At 35.0% G+C, this 21,619-nt stretch overlaps 1 protein-coding gene and 1 long non-coding RNA gene across 8 annotated transcripts in view; one reads left to right on the top strand and one right to left on the bottom strand.

The window, feature by feature from the left end:
* The window catches only part of LOC125674122 (uncharacterized), a 71,096-nt gene that overhangs the window by 36,908 nt on the left and 12,569 nt on the right, over window positions 1-21,619 (top strand). For 6 of the 7 annotated variants that reach the window (XM_048911171.2, XM_048911172.2, XM_048911169.2 and 3 more), the window contains 5 exons: window positions 2,949-3,971; window positions 4,275-6,761; window positions 9,843-10,024; window positions 13,301-13,393; window positions 15,847-16,031. In XM_048911171.2, the coding sequence (XP_048767128.2) occupies window positions 2,949-3,971; window positions 4,275-6,761; window positions 9,843-10,024; window positions 13,301-13,393; window positions 15,847-16,031 (3,970 nt within the window). Of the gene's footprint in view, window positions 1-185; window positions 653-2,948; window positions 3,972-4,274; window positions 6,762-9,842; window positions 10,025-13,300; window positions 13,394-15,846; window positions 16,032-21,619 lie in introns of those variants that run through there. The other variant, XM_048911173.2, reaches the window with a different exon arrangement.
* LOC130052641 (uncharacterized) lies at window positions 17,155-17,940 on the bottom strand. Its single transcript, XR_008801004.1, has 2 exons — window positions 17,850-17,940; window positions 17,155-17,401 (listed from the first exon to the last, which is right to left on the bottom strand). It is a non-coding gene; the product is annotated as an uncharacterized LOC130052641 (long non-coding RNA).

The raw sequence follows: 21,619 nt of genomic DNA, 5'->3' as shown, positions 1-21,619 counted from the left end.
TGAACTGAAAATAATAGTGAGTGATATACTATAACAATATAGGTTTTGTTTCTGTTGTAAACTGGAAGTGATCATCCTTATGGATTTAAAAGTACGCTTAATCTTGATGTTTGCCATGGAAAATAGAATACCTACTCATGCAATGCACAAATGCCAACTTACATCATTAAGCACGGGTGATTATGATGAACTGTCTCCCTGTCATGTGAACAGTTGGGTATTTTTTTTCATTTGATGGTGATGATGATTATGTGTGCCTGTTTCTTGGCAAAAGTCATTGATCATTTGCCGCCAATTCAGTCCTACGAAGTGTGATAGATATTTGGAATTATCCTGTCTGATGGAGAGAAAAAAATGACTTCTCAATGACACCCTCTAATTTATTGAAACGGACTCGAGAGCGGTTTTGGATGTTTTCAACAAATTTTTAATTTAAAGGGGAAAGTAGTTCGCTGGCTTTGTTGGAAATAGTGAAAATTAGTAAAATAACAGTTATGGAATTCATCATGATATTAATCTTGAAAAACAATTAACTTCATCAACAAAAAACTTAGAGCAATGATAAAAACAGACCAAATTAGTTTGCATGGAATTTTGTGCTGCTGCAGACAATCTGGGTATATTCATGCTTATGATGCAGAGGACAGCAAAGGTAAATTTCTTGTATAAATTAGTTTAAAATTTTGAGATTCCATCAATATTTCCTCTGATAGGAATTCAATTTAATTTGCATATTTTAATCAGTAGTCATGAAATATTGATGAAAATGATGGTGACCGTGACAGCACTTGAGGCATCTATTTTTGTTATTACTCTGTTTTTATTCATTGACAATATCGTTCCAGGGGACTATTCCCCATCAATAAAATGTTGGTTTTTTTTATGCTCCCTGAAAAATTTTACGGTAGCATCTTAGTCACTATTGTGTCTGTCCTTCCATCTGTTCAAGCTCATATCTTCTAAACTTCATTCTAAACTTGATATAATTGATCAGAAATGTTCCTTGAGGGTAGTGATGGGACGATGAGCGATTATTATCGATTATGGATTGGTTTACTCTTTCCGATTCCGATTATCGATTATAAAATTTTATAATTGAAAGTCGCTATCAAAACTGGAAATAAAAATGGCAGATAACAATGACCGAGTTGGTTTTGTATTTTAGTTCATTTCAAATGACGAGTGCGAGTAAAGATCAAGGTTACTCTACATATACCTTATCTATAAAAATCCTTCATTTCAATAGTATTTCATTGTGCATTTGTCATATGAAGTAGTTCATTGGTTACACGCAGTTCAAGGAGTATCCATCAGTTTTATTGATATTTTTGTTTTTGTTTTTTAATTAGATTATTGAGAACTTTGTAGGAATAATGCTTTGACTTCTCAATATTTTCAAGCTTGATATTAGCGTTTACATGTATGTGATATACTAAACATGTGTCCTAATACATTGTAAGCAAATTACAGTCCGGGGGGGGGGGGGGGGGGGGTAATAATTATAAGTGAATACGCAATATGTATATGACTCATGATAAAAGGATTTATAAAGGACTTTTTTTTATTTTATATTAATTATTTTATGATGCATGAATTATTTGCCATAATTCAGTCAATTGGAAAGGTTTTAATTTTTTTTTTATTTAAAAAAATGCAGAAAATGTCGAAATCTGCAAAACATTTGATGATATCCAGAGGAAGCTTCTACAAGGATGAATATCTGGAGAGGCTTTCAGATACAGCCTCTCAGCAGTGGTTATGTATCATTACTGTCAGGGAGTATATCAAAAGCAAATGCTGGAGCCCCTGTAACCCTCAAGATAGTATTGATCAGCTGTCAAGGATTGCTGGTCTCCTGGCAGTTAGTGATCTGTGTCAGACAGTCTATCAGGCCCTGCATTGTCTTTGATGGGACAGGTGCCATCAGCATGGAACACTTGTTCTTTTTCCTATTCTTGATTGTGTGTATACATACATGTTTCAGAAGCAGTAAATTGACCATTGATTTCAGGAACTTTTGTTTCATTGATATGAATTTCTTCATTATGTTCTACTTCAGAATTTTGACACGGTTGCACTATAGTAGCATGATTTGCTTGACAGCTTATAAAAAGTAACATTGTATGGTATCCATATTATTGATAGAATCGTATACCTTGTATCTAATATGAAACATTTTTCTTTTAAGGCATTGTTTCTGGATTTTTTTTAACATAGAAATTAAACTTTGACAGATAATGGTATGAAATCCAATTAAGAGGTGATATCACTTTCTGTGCCCAGTGAATATATCTGAAGATACAGAACTTTCTATGTCCAGTGAATTTATTAGGCTGCATGATTTCACATTTTCCCTTATTCCCTTCAAAATATTTTAAACTGTTTACTGTGAAATGATTACCTTTTTTTATTTTGCCTCAAAGGAAAAAGCGATGCCTGTTTGAAATTAACCTTTTGCAATATATACCATTTTAAAGTTAATTGTATTTGTTTTTAATTATTGCAATATGTCACTGCCTTATTTTGACTCCCAGGTGACAACAGGGTGGAAACCAAGTGCATGGTTCAATGTATTGTGTTTACAAAATTTGGAAAAGTTTTAGTGACATAGATGTGATTGATTGATTGTATATTGTTTAACATCCCTCTCAAGAATATTTCACTGCAAAATTTAGGCCTATGCTCGGTGCTTATGGCCTTTAAGCAGGGAGGGATCTTTATCGTGCCACACCTGCTGTGACACGGGACCTCAGTTTTTGCCGTCTCATCTAAAGGACTGCCCCATTTAGTCGCCTCTTACGACAAGCAAGGGGTACTGAGGACCTATTCTAACCCAGATCCCCATGGGATGACATAGATGTGTTTTTATATATATATGTATGTGTGTCATGATTATAACATATTTCATTCTACTTGGATCTGAATTTATATTCTGTTATATATTTTAGGAGCCAGTAGTGACAGTGAAATATTGGACTCTCATACAACGAAGGATGAAATCAGAAATGGTAAACCAATGTCCAATGGAAGTCTGCAGTCAGACACCAAAGATAAGAAAGACAGAGTGGAATTCCCTCAAGACTCAGATCAGAGAAAACTCAACCAGTTATTTGATGCATTCAGAGTGCCGAAAACTAAAGATCTTTCAAATAAATCTCACACAACAGTGAGAAGAGTATCATCCAAAAAATATGATGAATCCAACTCTGATTCAGACTCTTCCCTATCCACTGACACTGAAAAAAGCCAAGAGGTGCTCCCAAAGTCTTCACCAAACAAGAAGGTTGATAGTGTAGATGGAGGAAGTAAAATTGTCTCAGCATCAAGTGGTGGGACAGATCCCAACAAGAGTCATGCTCCAAAGGAAAACAAACTTCAAAGGAACTTTTCTGATGATTCTGATCAGACACTTTTATCTGATGATGTTCCCTTTTCCAAAAGTAGCACAGAAACACAGATCAAAGTGGAAATACACTCTGATGAATCAACTTCACCAACACCGTCAGTAAGTCAAAAAAAAGAAATAAAGGTAAATTCAGCAGAGGATGTTGTGAAACACAAATCTCCAAAGGGCAAAATGAAACAGACTGCCACTGAAGTTATAATGGCAATGAAAATGAGCAGTCCTAGTCCCACATTGCCTCCAAATCAAAACCACCAAAGCAATTTCAAACATGCAGATCCAAAGAGGTATCAGCCAGGGAGATCCCCTTCCCCATACTCTTTTGACAGTATTCCCTCATCTCATGCTAATTCACCATTACCTTTGAAAAAACATGACAGTCACATCAGCAGAGAATCGTCAGATACAGATTCTACATCTCGGATGAGTGTTGCTGATTATAGTGGAACAGAATCTTCCCATATTCGTGAGAGCAGTAGTGGTGCTGAAGACTATGTTGTGGAGGAAATATCTAAAATTCGGTTTCGAAGAGTGGCAAAAAAAGCTGCAGAAAAAGGCAAAACATCAAGTAAGTATTTTTGCATGTGTGTCATTAATATGTTCACTTTCTCATTTCATTCTTTGTTTGAAGATCGCTTACAGTTTTCATGTTTTTTTAGTTGATTTTACGTGATGTGAAATGACCTCAGTTGTTATATGTATCTAATTTCTTGGTTAAGCATACATATCATAAAGGATATCTGCTAGAGCTTAGAAGTAACTCATAGCCTAAATGCATGAATGTAATGACTATTATTTCCTTACAGTACTTATTATTATTCTCTCATTATTTTGAGTGTACAGTGTATGTGTGCATGTTTTCATTTCATAGGTCCACCTCCTGGGTGTGATCACACTGGTGTAGGTTTTGGGAGAGAGGGGCAGTGGGACAGTTCCCATTTAGACCCGTCTAACAATTTTCCTCCTAGTAAGTCATCCCTATTACCATCACAAAATATCCCCCAAAAGGCTTTTGATACTCAGAAATTTGTAAGAATATCTGAAATGTCAGCTTGTGATGTGCCTGATAATGTTTCTTCAGATTTATCTTTATTTGATATTGAGAAAGACTGTCAATTAAACCTGGAGGTGTATGATATCAGTGACTTGGCACAAGTGTCCAGATCCATTCTAACATTGCCTCAATCGGAATTTCGTGCTTCAGGTGGCAAAAAATCACCCAGACCAAAGAAGGAGAAACAGAAAGAGAGTCCAGATTTGAATGAACACTTGGTCATAGAAAGTAAAGGAAACCACACAGGATCAAAACAAGAATATTTACCATGTGTACAACAGAAGGCAACCTTCACTAAAGAAATCAAATCTGCCAAATCAATGTCTAGTGAGACAAAACCTGCTAGACCTTTTGATGAAGATCAAATGTCAAAGAAGTTAATTGTGTTCAACCCTGAAGACTTGGAATCTGATTCCACCGATTCCAATCAGGAAAATGATCTTCCATTGAAGAAAAATGAAACATCTCTTGATCATAAAGCAAACCTGGAGGATGACAGTGCCCAAGGCCTCGGAAAAAGAAAGAGTGCATACATGGAAGATGTTTCTGCAAATGCAAGAGAAATCTCCATTGGTGATCAAGCAAAAGATCAGGACATTGACATTAAAAATGGTGGCTTAAATGATTCTGGAAAACATGATAGCCTTGATTCACTTCTGGAGTCTTCGCTTTTTCAGACACACAGGTTGTCTTCCATTGATGACAGGAAAAACAGGTTTGAATCTGTGGAGAGCTTTGGTTTCTCTCCTCTTACACCTTTATCTGGAAGCAAGATGGAGACTAAACCACACACTTACACCTTTGCATTTGTGAATGACAGTGTGTGGACCAGTGAAAGCTCAGGTAATGTTGAAACATCTGAGGATGACTTTGATGAAATCTTTAACAAGGCTGTATTGGACCTGGAAACAAGTGAAAAGAAAAGCAAGCCTCCTAGACAGAGAATGAAGAAATCTCATAAACCTAGTGACAGTAAAAAAGATTTAGAGAAACTCGCTGAAAATGTAGAAGACAATGAAGAAAATTGCAGAAGCTTTCAAATGGAGTTTGGAGATGACCACGAGTTCAGGTTTTCTGTTGATGATAGCCATGCTAGTAAAGAACAGGATGGTAAGCTTGCAGACAGTGTCACACCAAGAATACAAAAATCAAAGAAAAATGATGATCTTTCTTTTCTTTGGAGATTTGAAGATGATACTGTAAAAGATGACTATGAGAAAGTGTTTGGAAGTGTTCCCGAGTCATATGCACAGAACAGAGCATTCCTCCGCAAAGCGTTTGCTAAATCAGATGAATCTGTTAGCACAGAATCTGATGCTTTAAGTGTAATTCAAGAGGAGATTGATGGCAGTGACCAGAGTAATGAAGAATTGGAAGAAATCAAAGAATCATATTTGCATGATATCCAAGAGGAAGATAATAGTGCATTGTTGATAGAAGGTACAGTTGAACTTTGTGTGGAAAATGATATGCAGATTGATAGACAAGATAGCCTTCAGTCAGATGAAAAAATAGTAGATGATTCAGAAGGGATTGATGAAAATATAACACTGAGAGAAACCACTGGTGAACTGAATGGTAAAGGAAAAACAGGCATGGAACCTAACAGCATGAATAACTATTCTATAGCATTAGACTCAAGTTTGATGGAGCAATCTTCTACTGACTGTAATGAACAAAACATGAAGGTTGTGAAAGGTTCAGATAATAATCATCAAAAAGATATTTCTCAAAACTCTGCTGTAGTGGAAAAAGGGGTTGATGAAGAGAAAATGAATACAGAAAGCAGTTTAGGCAAGATGCTGCTAGCTTCTAGCAAGATTGCATTGATAACTTTAGAAACCTCTGAATCGCCAGCTGATAGGTCCATCACCTCCACTGAAAATCTGGTGTCTTCCTTGGATGCAGAAATTTGTCTGGATGAGGAGGGATCACAAACCAGTGAGGATCTTCTGCTTCAGCAAATTATTCAGAGCCAAAATAACAGCGACAACCTCAGCATTCAAGACTCTTCTCCAGATAGTCAAACTGATAAAGTGAGGAAAAGAAACAAAAGTAAGCAGTTAGTTCAGGAGTGGCTGCAGACGGATGTTCAGGGAGAAGTCATGAATGATGTCCCTGATGACATTCCCAGTCCCCTTCTTGTGAAGGAGTGGCTAGAAACAAAAGTTCCTGAGGAAATTGACCCTACACTAGGCCCTGCTCCTCTCTCCCTGCCTCTGTCAGAAGGTGATCAGAATATTGCTGATTCTTTCCCAACCACTGTTCCTAATGCCCCTGTTCTTCAGCTAGAGGAACACTCAGGTATCCATTTTGTGCTTGCTATGGCTCAAGTACCCTTTCTCATCTTTTACAAATTGCATGAATTGAAATGACCACAAGTAAAAGTAACATTATTCAGAAATTTTAAGAGCTTCTGAAATACTTAACATTTTGCAAAGTGTAACACGAAAGGTAAAGTGAAAGGTAAAGATCATAGAGGTGAATAAAAACCATTAATTTTTTTCTCATTTTGCTGGTCATATCATTTCATTGCAGCCCGCTTTGAAGTTTGCAGACACATTTAGGTTTCCCTAGAACCACTTCAAAACATGGAAATTAGGCAACATTATTGTGCCAATTAAGTGTATAATTGTTAAAATCTACAAAATGTCAAACTTTACAAATGACCACAAATTATTTTCAAATTTGAAACTCAAAAATGAACTTTTTAAAAATAAGAATTATGCTTCAGCTTATGACGTGGTCATTGATGTTTCATTTGATTATGAAGTATATGTTAAAAAATCAATCAGCAAGGTTGTTTGCCTGGACCAGCGTGTGGGTACTAGGGATGCCTTTGTGATGTCTGTTAGTGATTGCAGGTTACGGGATATATAATTTCATTTTTTTTCTTCCTCTCTCTGTCATCTGAGGCAAAATACCCTAGTCAACAATGAAATGTTTCAATGTGGTTCTCTAATTATTGATTTCCTATATTCATCCTTTCATATTGGAAAACGTTCATTATTTGAAATAATAGATGCAAGGTGATGCTTTTAAGTACTGAAATATTGAAAAAAACTCACCTAAATTTAGATTTTCGATTTACTTATACTTTACTGTTTAGATAAGTTTAATAGGTAATAGGTAACTTATTCCACAGTTTAGTGTAATCAAACTCCCTGTAGATTTTAATAGTTATTCCACAGTTTAGTGTAATCAAACTCCCTGTAGATTTTAATAGTTATTTCACAGTTTAGTGTAATCAAACCCCCTGTAGATTTTAATAGTTATTTCACAGTTTAGTGTAATCAAACTCCCTGTAGATTTTAATAGTTATTTCACAGTTTAGTGTAATCAAACTCCCTGTAGATTTTAATAGTTATTTCACAGTTTAGTGTAATCAAACTCCCTGTAGATTTTAATAGGTATTTCACAGTTTAGTGTAATCAAACTCCCTGTAGATTTTAATAGGTATTTCACAGTTTAGTGTAATCAAACTCCCTGCAGATTTTTCACAAAGCATGTGGATTTACTGTATGTCTGCTGAGAGACTGCATGCTGACATTGCATGTGGGAACAGGTGATTTACAGTAGAACTGGGAGGTGGACATAATGAATACCTATTAGCTCTCACACTATTCACTAACAGCAGCACACTAGAAAACATGCGTGCATTTTACACTTCTAGCATTGTATAATTTTGTTCTATATATTTTTCATGTTTTTTTTCACTTTGGCTGTGTTTTCCCCCATGAGAAGCTAACAAGGACAATTAATATACATTATAGCTGTAGCTTTATTAAAACCTGGGCAGTGTTTGATATTGTTTGGAGAACATGTTCCCATACATGCCAACTTTTGAAAATCCCCATGGGGGATTTTGCGCGCGACGACCTTTTTTCAACGCTCAAAATTCACGACATTTTACCATGAAAATAAATATTTGTCTTTTCAAATAAAATATCAATCTAATCATTATACATGTATCATACATTAACACAACACCAAGTGTGTTTGACCATTGACTTGAACAAAACTATAAAAAAAAAAAAAAAAAACACTTTGAAAGATATACATAAGTATTTTATTAAAATTATCTATTCAGCAAAAAATCCTCTCCAACAAGTGACATACAAATATCAAATAATACTTGAAGTTGCATCCTTTTACACCATATACACATTGGCTGGTCTATATATCAAAATTTAAATTGAAGCACATGCATTTAGGTACGACTACAAAGGCGATCTTGGTTGTCTATAAACATGGGCTTGCAGAGTCTGGTGGAACAATCTGCATTGCAACCAGAAAAGGAGTAGTCTGCCCTGCTATGAAGTTTGCGAACAAAACCTTTGCACCCATGACATCTGAAATAATTACCAGGAAAAAAAACACATCAAAATATACGTTTTTACTTGTAAATTAAAGCTACTTGCTAATATAAAATTCAGTACAGACTTGTGCGAATTAATTACGCATCACAAAGTCTATTGAATACTACACTATATAGACTATGTAATACATCGCTATAGACAGATAGATTCGGATAGCCTATATTATTATAGTTGGAAAAACATATATTTTACGTACCTTATTGCATATTTTGGATGCTGTCAGCGAGAGGCAAAAAATCGGGAATGTCCGATTGCTTGGTGGTACATGGTGACACTAATATCGTTGTCATTCACGTTTGTGTAAAGGATATGTCAATTTGAAATCCGTCCCGATTAATTACTTTCAAAACATGCTTAGCACTGTCCAATAAGCACCCCGATACAGGCAGACCAGGTAAATTACATCACCCCGATATATACCATGCGACACATGTAAACAGCAATGGCTGACTATTGTCCCGATTTCTGATTGGCCAGTTCAGAAATGACGCGGGATTTCAAATTCCGGTTGGAAATGGGGATTTGTTGTCATAAAATGGGAGATATTTTTAGAAAATCGGGATTTCGGGGTATTTTTGCAATCCCGATCGGGATATCGGGATTTGCCTTTTCAACTGCTTCAAATCGGGAGAATCCCGCACAAATCGGGAAAGTTGACATGTATGTGTTCCAAAAACTTCACTGCAGCTTGTTGATAGTGCAGATATTCTCTGGGTTATAAAACTTGCATGATGATTAAAGATTATCATTGTAAAGACAATTTAAAGGTTTGAAATCCTAGAATGAGTAAACCCAGATTTTAACCCTTTCCAATAAACATCAGATTTCTTATTACAGCTATGATTTGTAATTCTATTCTATGGGGGGGGGGGGGGGGGGGGGGAGGGTTGATTAAGAGTCGCCTTGCCTACTAAAAGGACTGTATTTACCATGAGGAAGAAATTTGTTACAGGTAAAAATTCTAAAACAGAACTGCATTATTGATTTCCACTTTTTTTTTTCTTAGAAAGGGCAGAGGGAGGTCTCTCACGTCTGTCACCGAGAGCAAGCTCGGAGGGGTCTGGGAGTTTTGAGGACAGCGGTCATGTAAGTGGTGCTTCGACAGAGAACACTCCAGAACATCGCCGCACAGACAGCACGTTCAGTCAACTCTCAGTGCCATCGTCCACTTTATCAACAGTCACTGATGTAAGTACACAAGGATACCGTCAAGTTACATACACCAACATTTTATTGACAGTCACTGATGTAAATACAAGAACAACTTCTGAGTTACAATTTAAAGTAAGTACACTTTCTTCCCCATGTGGCCAATGTAAGGTTTCTTCCAAAAAATGAACTTAAATGAGCACTGCATTCTAAATAGAGGAACAGCCAATTATTCCAAAAATATGGTGTAAATTCATAGCACAATGTTAGGAAGGTCTTGTAACAATTTATCAACAGACGTACTGATGACAATTCACACACATTCTGTGGTGTATTTAGTCAGAGTTACAGTTCACATTGACAGCTGTGTAATCTATTTCCCTGAATTTGTCTCTTTTGTTAGCCCCTACCAATGAAGTCGAAAGGCTTGGACTCCATCTGTCTGTCTGTCTGTCTGTCAGTCCTGCAAATCAGTTTTCCACACTTTTTCTCTCTGTTCTTGCAAAGATTTATTTCATATTTGGTACATTGCTTTGCCATACCAAGTTAAAGATCAAGTTAGAATTTGGATTTGGTCCATTGATTTTTCACCAAGTTATGACCATTGGACTTAGAACAATAGTATGGATTATCAGTTTTTCACACTTTTTTGTTATGCTTGAAGATTCTCACTTGATATTTGGTACATTGCTTTGCCATAACAATTAAGTTACAGAACAAGTCTGAATTTGTATTTTAATGCCCCCGAGATGGAAGATCGTGGGGCATATTGTTTTCATCCTGTCTGTAATTCTGTCTGAAACTTTAACCTTGCTAATAACTTTTGAAAAGTAAGCGCTAGAGCTTTGATATTTCACATGAGTATTCCTTGTGACAAGACCTTTCCGTGGGTACCAACATTTTTATGCCCCCCCGAGATTGAAGATCGGGGGGCATATTGTTTTTGTCCTGTCTGTCATTCTGTAATTCTTTTATTCTGTAAATCTGTCTGAAACTTTAACCTTGCTAATAACTTTTGAACAGTAAGTGATAGAGCTTTGATATTTCACATGAGTATTCCTTATGAATGAGTATTCCTTATGACAAGACCTTTCCGTTGGTACTAAAACTTTTGACCTTGACATTTGACCTACTTTTAATCTTTTTTTTACACTGGTCATAACTTCTAAATGGTAAATATTAGAGCTTTCATATTGTATATGAGCATTTCTTGTGACAAGATCTTTCTACTGGTACCAAGCTATTTGTCCTTGTGACCTTGGCCATCTTCGGAATTGGCCATTATCAGGGGCAATAGTGTTTCACAAACACATCTTGTTTACCCTTGACTTTTGAGTTTGACCTATTTTTTGGAAACTTTAACCTTGCTAATAACTGTTGAACAGTAAGTGCTAGAGCTTTGATAGTTGACATGAGTATTCCTTGTGACAAGACCTTTCCATGGGTACCAACATTTTTTATCCTTTGACCTTGACCTTGGAGTTTGACCTACTTTTTGGAAACTTGAACCTTGCTGAATACTTTTGAACAGTAAGTGCTAGAGTTTTGATATTTCACATCATGATGAGTATTCCTTGTGACAAGACCTTTCCATGATAATGAAGGTTAATATTGACTGATAACTGAAAAATGCTTCACTTCTCAAGGTCACTGTCTGTGATCCTACTCCTTTCTTCAGCATATTTTGTGTATTTTACTATATGCACAACACTGGGCGACAATATATTGTTTAAGAAGACTACCATGCAAATTTGATTCTTTAGTGTGTCATACTGTATGCTGTGAGTTGGGCATATAATGTTTTTCAAACATCTCTTAAGTACTACATGATGAGCATCTCTGGAGTTTTATTCCTAGGTCAGTCACCAAATGAAAAAGAAAAACGTGTTTTGCATTGGTCAAGACTTATTTAAGGAACACATACCACCCCCCCACCCCCCCACTTCTCATTGAATTGACCAAGCCATTCCACTTTTCCTTTTTTCTACTTCTATCAAAATATGCAGTCAGAAATTGACAGACATAACACAATTTCTCCTTATTAATTCTACAAAGTGAAATTACACAGATGATTAGTGTGACTGCAGAGTTAGTATTAAATTGGCCCATTTGTGGATCGTTTCAATGTTGATTTACAAAATCCTGACTAGGTATTGATTTTGCTTCAAGCAGTTTTAGGAAGAGGTCCCTTAATATATCAACTCACTAGACACTATAGCGATTATTTGACTTCCCTCCATATTGTCTTGTTTGCTGTATCAGACTGAGTGGAATATGTTTCATGACACATTACACAATTAGAATTTATAATATGGAGGAAACCTTGCAGGACAAAGAAGTCCAACAGTGGTATATTAATTTAGCGAAGAGTGAAGGTATACCCAATACATGTATATTGTAAATGCATTCATGTTATTGACCAGTCAGTGATCAATTTGTGTGCAACAATTCTATTGCTATAGATATTAAATTTCCCAACTGTCATGAGTAATATACTGTACCATTGAAAAGAATTGTATATGTGGGTATTTAATAACTAGAGGCAAAATTAGTGATTTTTTTCCAAATCTATTTTAGTAAGATAGTTTAGTTAAACTTTAAAAAGATGATTATGTATAAGACATAAACAGTTTAAAAATTTTAAAATTGTGTTTGATAGTAATCTTTTGTCATTTACTTTCTAATATTTACAATTCCAATGTTTTTTCCTTTGATATCTTTACAAATTGAGATGATGAATGCTCTGTATTTGTAAACAATGTATGTATGAATGATATAGTACGCCTACTCTAACGGCTGGAAATTCCAACAGAAATAAAAGAAGAATATCAATATAAGAAATCGATTTTATATTGGAGGATATGAACTACCACACTTCTCGTTGACATACTTCTCATGTGCTAGTCACATCAACACTTCTCGTTGACATACTTCTCATGTGCTAGTCACATCAACACTTCTCGTTGACATACTTCTCATGTGCTAGTCACATAATTTCTAATTTATTAAAGAATGAAAACATTTTAAAATTTACTGGAGGGGTATATTTTTAAAAGCATATTGTTGAAAAAGGCTACTAGGATGAAAATACTATGAATGTTTTTTTAGACTTTTACCTATTAAGTTGAAGTGATTATGTTACTCTGGTTGTCCAATTTCTTGTCAGCGTATAGAGGTTCTAAATACTTTTACATAAGGGTACTACAGGAACTAGCTATAACTTAGTTTTCTGGGTACAGCTCAGTAATCTAGATATTTGTGACATGTTCCATGTGTGTTTAATTTTGTATGTGTGAATTTCCATCCTTTTTTTAGCGTTCATCCGAGGAGACAGACATAGATGATCTGGTGGCTTCCCATCGCTCCCTTGCCTCTTCGGGCCGTGGGAACCTCCTCTCTACGATAGCGGTATGTAAATGTATCATCAATTTTCACAGAATTATCTATAAATTTAAAGGCAATTTCCTCTAGAATATTTGAATAAATTGCTTGGTCCTGATATGTTCAAAATATGTATGGACTTTTTGAATTTCTGTTTATGTGTTGCTGATGCGTGTGGAATAGTTTTTTTTATGTGATGCTGATGTGTGTGGAATAGTTTTTTTTATGTGATGCTGATGTGTGTGGAATAGTTTTTTTTATGTGATGCTGATGTGTGTGGAATAGTTTTTTTATGTGATGCTGATGTGTGTGGAATAGTTTTTTTTATGTGTTGCTGATGTGTGTGGAATAGTTTGTTTATGTGATGCTGATGTGTGTGGAATAGTTTTTTTGATGTGTTGCTGATGTGTGTGGAATAGTTTTTTTATGTGATGCTGATGTGTGTGGAATAGTTTGTTTATGTGATGCTGATGTGTGTGGAATAGTTTTTTTGATGTGTTGCTGATGTGTGTGGAATAGTTTTTTTATGTGATGCTGATGTGTGTGGAATAGTTTGTTTATGTGATGCTGATGTGTGTGGAATAGTTTTTTTTATGTGTTGCTGATGTGTGTGGAATAGTTTTTTTTTATGTGATGCTGATGTGTGTGGAATAGTTTTTTTGATGTGTTGCTGATGTGTGTGGAATAGTTTGTTTATGTGATGCTGATGTGTGTGGAATAGTTTTTTTGATGTGTTGCTGATGTGTGTGGAATAGTTTGTTTATGTGATGCTGATGTGTGTGGAATAGTTTTTTTGATGTGTTGCTGATGTGTGTGGAATAGTTTGTTTATGTGATGCTGATGTGTGTGGAATAGTTTTTTTGATGTGTTGCTGATGTGTGTGGAATAGTTTTTTTTTATGTGATGCTGATGTGTGTGGAATAGTTTTTTTGATGTGTTGCTGATGTGTGTGGAATAGTTTGTTTATGTGATGCTGATGTGTGTGGAATAGTTTTTTTGATGTGTTGCTGATGTGTGTGGAATAGTTTGTTTATGTGATGCTGATGTGTGTGGAATAGTTTTTTTGATGTGTTGCTGATGTGTGTGGAATAGTTTGTTTATGTGATGCTGATGTGTGTACGTGGTATAGTTTTTTTTATGTGATGCTGATGTGTGTGGAATAGTTTTTTTATGTGATGCTGATGTGTGTGGAATAGCTTTTTTATGTGATGCTGATGTGTATGGAATAGTTTTTTTTTATGTGATGCTGATGTGTGTGGAATAGTTTTTTTATGTGATGCTGATGTGTGTGGAATAGTTTTTTTATGTGATGCTGATGTGTATGGAATAGTTTTTTTTATGTGATGCTGATGTGTGTGGAATAGTTTGTTTATGTGATGCTGATGTGTGTGGAATAGTTTTTTTTATGTGATGCTGATGTGTGTGGAATAGTATACATTTATTGCATGATAGTGAGGGAGATATGAAGATTTATTCACCGAAGAAAAATCATATTCTCCGAGGGGAATATGATTTTTCTTGGGTGAATAAATCTTCATATCTCCCGAACATCCATGCAATAAATTGTTTATTATACCGAAACAAAGCAAAACTACAAAAGTGCGTTTGAAATTGGAGTCCGCTTATCTATACATTGTATGTAGCTGAGATTGCCCTAACGGTAACACCGCGCCGTCAACATATAAAAGATTTTAAAAAACCCGAAATATAGTGATATGATAACCAGTTTGCGTATTTCCATTCTCCATGAATGTTGATTTACTTGCATGTTTTTGTAAAAACCAAAACCAGGCGATTTAACTGTGTATCAGAGACCTGCATATTTTGTGCCTTACGAACTTTGAAAGTACAATGACTCGAACTTATTGTGACGTCACAATACACTTCGTCTACCTTTACATTAAATTTATGAAAAATGCACGAGGCTGCCCAAATGGTAAATATGATGGGGAAATATGATGTTTGAGAGGGAGATATGAAGTTTTGTCCTCCCTTGCACGTGACCGTCTAGACCAATCAGATTACGCGTTGCATGGCTTTCTCATACTGAGGTATAATAAATTTTTTTATGTGATGCTGATGTGTGTGGAATAGTTTGTTCATGTGATGCTGATGTGTGTGGAATAGTTTGTTCATGTGATGCTGATGTGTGTGGAATAGTTTTTTTATGTGATGCTGATGTGTGTGGAATAGTTTTTTTATGTGATGCTGATGTGTGTGGAATAGTTTTCTATGTGATGCTGATGTGTGTGGAATAGTTTTTGATTTTATGGTTCTGGAGACTGGATACAGGACGATCATTGAAAGATCTTTATCGTTTTTTCTTACCAAGAATAGGATGATATATTCTTAGTATTTGAATATGTTCATGACAAAGAGAGAAAAAGTTTTCAACAGAAATTGATATTCTTTATACATCAATATTTAAAGTTACTTCCTGATTTAAAAAGAAATTGTTTTGAATTTTTAATGTTTTGTAGGATAGCCGAGAAAGTATACTAAGTATTTACAGTAATGCTGGTGAGGTGGATTATGGGAAGATTCCGGTTACTGGGGAGATTTGCTTTGGTCTGGAGTATAACTACAGGACTGGTACTCTGGAAATCCAGATCAAACAGTGTAAAGGCCTGGCTCCAGCTGACACCAAAAGAAACAAATCGGATCCGTATGTATCATTGTACCATATTGGTTTAAATGTCGAGATTTTAATGGGAAAATAGAATTAGGTAGCTCAAACATCTGATTAACTATCTGGTAGAATCAAGCTTTTCTGTTTTTAGGGTTCCACATCAAACTGAAAGATGTAGGAGCCCTATAGTAATTATTGTCCGTTATCATTTTCTTGTATCGCAGTATCGTCAGTCTTTATACACACACCCATCTTTGACAGGCCATATAAAGGTATCATGAGGGCATCTGTTTAGATAATCACTTGGACCTTTTCAGGTCTAGAACCATCAAACCTTTTTACAGTTCCTGAAACTTTTTACTTTCCTTCTTGCACGTAGCTGCAGAAAAATAGCTCTCTGAGAAAATATTGGGACAGATCTGAACTGTTCTCCGAGAGCTATAGTTCTGCAGCTATTTTGTACGGTGAACAAATACCGAGTGAACGATGTGTGAATTAATGTAGAACTTGTTCAATAGTGAACGAACGCAGAGTCCAGACAGAATTCAAAGTAAACTGTGGGCGATCTGTGAATGCAAGCTGATTGGTCTATTCGGATTGTCTCAGATGTTTCCGTTTGCATTGATCAGGCAAGAAAAAAGATCATTAAGTAGATTTAATTAATGAATAAATTTTGTAGTGCTGACATATTAGAATAGATTAAAAGCTATATCGCTTTGAGAACACTTCCTGGAGGAAGAAAAATGAATAAAGCCTCGTAAAATATTCAGAGAAGGCAGGGCTCACACTGGACCAAAATTTTGTGTCGCAACCTAACGCGCGTGCATCGACTCATACACGTTTACTGTAGATCTATATTTCATGTATATTATTCAAGAGGCATATACAACATATCATATCTCTGATTATTCTTACACAATGTATACAACATAGCTTTGTTTAGCTTTTATCACAAATCACTATAATTATTAGGATATTGTGAAAATCGATTGTATTTCAGCAGATTGCTTTTTAGTCAGTCTGATGACATTGCAGCACAATCATGGTTTTATTTCTAAATATTGTTTTTGGCTAAGTTGACTCAATTCTATTTCATACCAGAAAAAAATAGGAGTATTTCATAGCATATAAACTGGCTATATTAAATAAAGACAAGAAATGAGTTTCTAAATGTTTATTAATCATTTTAGTAGTGTAAATGACATATATTACTCATTAAATTTGCAGTCTAGAAAAAGTCACTGATGACAAAGTTACTGAAAATTAATTACTGTAATATATAACACATGATCATAGTTTCACATCACATTTTCACTGAAGAATCTTGTTTTCATCTTGAAATCCAGAATGACAAAGTGGTCCTTTGGTGAATCTCATCATGTAGAGGAGAAGGGACTTTATGAAGTCTGAAACAAATTTTAAATGGCTTAAGATGATGTGAAGTCAAAAGATGACAGGATAGCAATTTCAGAAGAACCTACTGTTTTGCGTTTCCTCATGGCCATTTTCTAAATAGATCAAACTAAAGACCTAAAGAATAATGCAATTTCCCAACATTCCTCTATTTATACACTGTACTAACGTCAAATGGATTAGAAAATATAGCTGAACATTCTAGTTTACCTTTCTAGATGAAATCGCTTTTGTACTGTGATGAACCGACAAATTAAATTTTATATATTTTTATTAACACGGAAGTATCTTCCATTGACTGGCTTATGTGCACAATCACAAGCTTTTTATTCCATCTAGTACAAAACAGGTAGCTCCCCAGTAATGACTCGGGTATCTCTATATTTACGATATGTACTGTAGGCAACTGGCACGCGCAAAGTTCATTTCATTCACACCTACCTGCACATAGAGGATCAACCCTTTGTTTTGTGTAAACTGCTAAATAAACAAGACGCCCCTAAGTCTTATTGTTCCCATGCGACAGGGTATCCACATTCTGCACAGCTGTTTTAGCCCTGAGGCTGTTTGGATGCCAACAGCTGAAATTCAAAATGGCGCGCGAATACTAAAATACCAAATGTCCGTGTCGCATTTCCGGAATTTCTGTCGCATTTTTTTCTGAAAAATCGCAAAATGCGACAAATGCGATGGGCAGCGCGAGCCCTGAGAAGATGATGCATCTGTACATATACTGGTGCAAGGACATTGTAAATATGCATTTATGTTTCTTACAAGATATTTATTTAAATGATGTAGAAGATTTCAAGCATGATGGAAACAATGGTTAGCATACAGTTAATCAAACAGCAATTAATGAGAAAAGAAATACATGTAATTAATGGATAATTCAAGAAGTTGTAATGAGCATCTTTGACTGTGATTGTTCATAATTCCATCAAATGATGAGGTATGGTGCCTAGTCATAACCTGTTGACTCATTATAACATTCATACATTTGAACTGTATCCGTTGATATGATTTCAAAACATTTTTTAATAAATTTAAAAAACCTTTTCACCTTGAAGTATTTTCTTTCTATGCCCTCGTTATCAGAGATTCGGGGGAATGTAGTTTTTGGTTTGTCTGCAAAAAGTTTAACCTTGACCATAACTATTGAATTGATGGTAATAATTAAGGCTTTCATATTCCATACGACAAGACCTTTCTTTTGGTACCAAAAGTTTTGATCTTGTTACCTTCACCTTGGGAATTTGACCTACTTTTCAAAAACTTTAACTTCAGCCATAACTTTTGAATGCTTAGTGATATATATGGCTTTCATATTTCACATGTGCATTGCTCATGATAGACCTTTCTCTGGGTACCACAATTACTCTGCTGCCATACATCAGTGTTTCACAAACGTATCTTGTTTGATCAAGAAAACATGAGTATACTGTTAAAGAGATCAAACCTTTCACTTCGGAATTCTAAATAACAATGAAGGAACAAAGACTGAACAATGAGTGAATGCACAGTCAGCAAATGCTGACACTTTTGAAGATGAGCTGTATTTGAACAGCAAACTGAATGGTGAGCACACACTTAACGCACGGTGTGTGAATGGTGAGAAAATGGGAAAATAGAATGATTCAGGGACTGTAGATAATATGCATCTTTAAGGGAAGGTATATTGTGACCTAAAACCAAATCACAGAATGATATGATGAAATATAGCAACACCCTGCAGGTGCGGCTTATACCTTGGATGGTATGAGTTCTAGAATTATCAAGTTGAAGTGTCCTAAGGGAAAGGTTTGTTGCGAACTAAAACTGCAGTGACCTCAATAATGAATTATGACCAAATATGGTAAAAACTGTGTATTTCTTAGATACTATTCAGGCCTAGAATCATCAAATCATATCACTTGATGCACATTGTGTAAAGTTTTTCATGACCTAAAACTAGTTCACAGTTGTAGAATTGAAAAGGAATAACCAGTACCAAATAGAAATGTGTTTCTAGGCTTCTAGTAAAAAAATAATCCATACAGGAATTTGGCACAAAAATGTTAGTTTGATTTTGATTAGAAAACTAAAAATGTGTTGCCTTACCCTTTTGGTAAATAATACATTGAAATTACATGCCTTGGTAATGTAGTTTTTGTGATTTTTGCATGCTAATCAACATTGGATGAGAAACTTGATAGATTTATATCAAATGATTGATACATGTACACATTTTAAAATGTTGGTTTTTGACATGCAAGACTTCACTAAAACATCAAACAGAAGAATTAAGGCTGATTTTATTCATCTCTTGGGATCCATTATCTACTGGAAATGTAGAGAGTTTATCATGTCCACTGACTGCAACAGTTAATTTGTTGTTTCACTCAACAGTTAATTTGTTGTTTCACTGCATGAAGACAGATGGGGTCTTATCACTACTCGGACCATAAGCTTGCACCTGAATGAAGGTGTGTTATATCCATAGTTCATTTTAACGTTAAGTTGTCTTTTTGACTACAGATTGTAGTTTAGGAATTTTTCCTTTTTAGATTAATGCAGTAATAATGATAGAACTGTTTTCAAAGTTGGCAGTGAGTAGTCATTTGTTCTATTGTTTCAAAGAACACTTTACTTTTTGAGGGCCTTACCATGTGCCTTAGTAGTGCACTATGTTAATCTAAATACTATAAGCAGTATACACACTTAAATGAACAATGATCAGAGGACATCTATACATTTGGATGTCAGAAGGTGAAAGGTTAAGGTCATATTGATTATGTGGTTTTGAGATGGAATAAGTGAAGTATATTGCAAGTGACAGATCCCATACCCAGCACTATATTGGATAATGGTCAGAGAAAGTTATACATTTTGAGATCCAAAGGTCAAGGTCAGAATGAAATATTGTATATGATTGTTTGGTGCAATATCTTGAGGGTATTTTTTTTATCCAGCAATCTTCATATTTAGAACTTCATCGGGCTGGTAAGAAAAAGATACCTATTAATTTGAGGTGAACAGTTCAAGGTCACGTGTTGCTGACTTGCTTAGCTTCTTTACAAAAGCTACACTTAAAACTTGTTGACATATTGTAAATATTCATGCACTATTAGTTGGGATTTCATTCTAGCTGAAAGTGTACATTGTATCTATTGCAATGAATGGACATGGTGACTTGATCCTCCTGTGGTCATTTGATATGAGTAATTATCACATCCACACCGGTAATGGAAGCCCAGACATATTTCAATGTACATTGTCAGAATTAGAACAGTCTTCAAATGACGTACGTTACGTTCTTCATATTTAATGAATTAGAATCCATTATGGCTGGATATCAGTGGTCGACTTCTCCATTTCACACTTAGTGAAGCAAAAAACGCCCAGAAGTAGTGATGTTCTTATCATTACTGATAATCCATTGTCTTTTGCTGAAAGCCTTTGATACCAATGATTGATTTTTTTTTTTTTGATGATCTTTCATGTTCTAGTATGTGCAACATTATAAATATGCAACATTTTCAATACATAAAACTGATTTTTAATTCTAATTATTTAAAACAAAGAATGGGATTGTATAAAGTGTTATTCAGTGATAAAGACTTGTCATCTAGCTGTGACAGTTTACAGGTTAAAGCTGGATGAGACAATCACATACCGATATTTTTAAAAACGAATAATGATGGATAAGTATAACTTCACATTGTGGAATCTGATTGCCTAACCATTATTCTGGTATTCTCATTGACTGTGCTGAATATAGGATAAGTGTTACTTAATGAACAACTTAATAATCCTAAACATTTGACAATATAGGATAAGTGTTACTTAATTAACAACTTAATAATTCTAAACATTTGACAATATAGGATAAGTGTTACTTAATTAATAACTTAATAATCCTAAACAATTTTGAATCAGAATTCTTCTTGAGGTACAAAGTATTTTTGGATTCATTGAAATTTGATATTTTGTATGCAGCAGATATTGACTATTCTATCCTTTTGACATACGGTACTCTAGGTTAGTTCAAAACAAACTTTTCGAACCAGAGGACTTTGAAATTTTGTTTGAGCATAATTAGTTCATATAATAGTGGTTTAATGCGTATTTTGGCATAATTTGCAGCATAAGGGCTATGAATGAATAAATTTTTCATTCGAGGGAATAAATTGATATTTCACTATGAAGTTAATTCCACTGAAAATACAGTCCCC

This window comes from Ostrea edulis, chromosome 3 (genome assembly GCF_947568905.1).
Source record: "Ostrea edulis chromosome 3, xbOstEdul1.1, whole genome shotgun sequence".
Taxonomy (NCBI): Eukaryota; Metazoa; Mollusca; class Bivalvia; order Ostreida; family Ostreidae; genus Ostrea; species Ostrea edulis.
The sequence above is the reverse complement of the archived record's forward strand: the minus strand, read 5'-3'. Positions and strand labels throughout refer to the sequence as shown.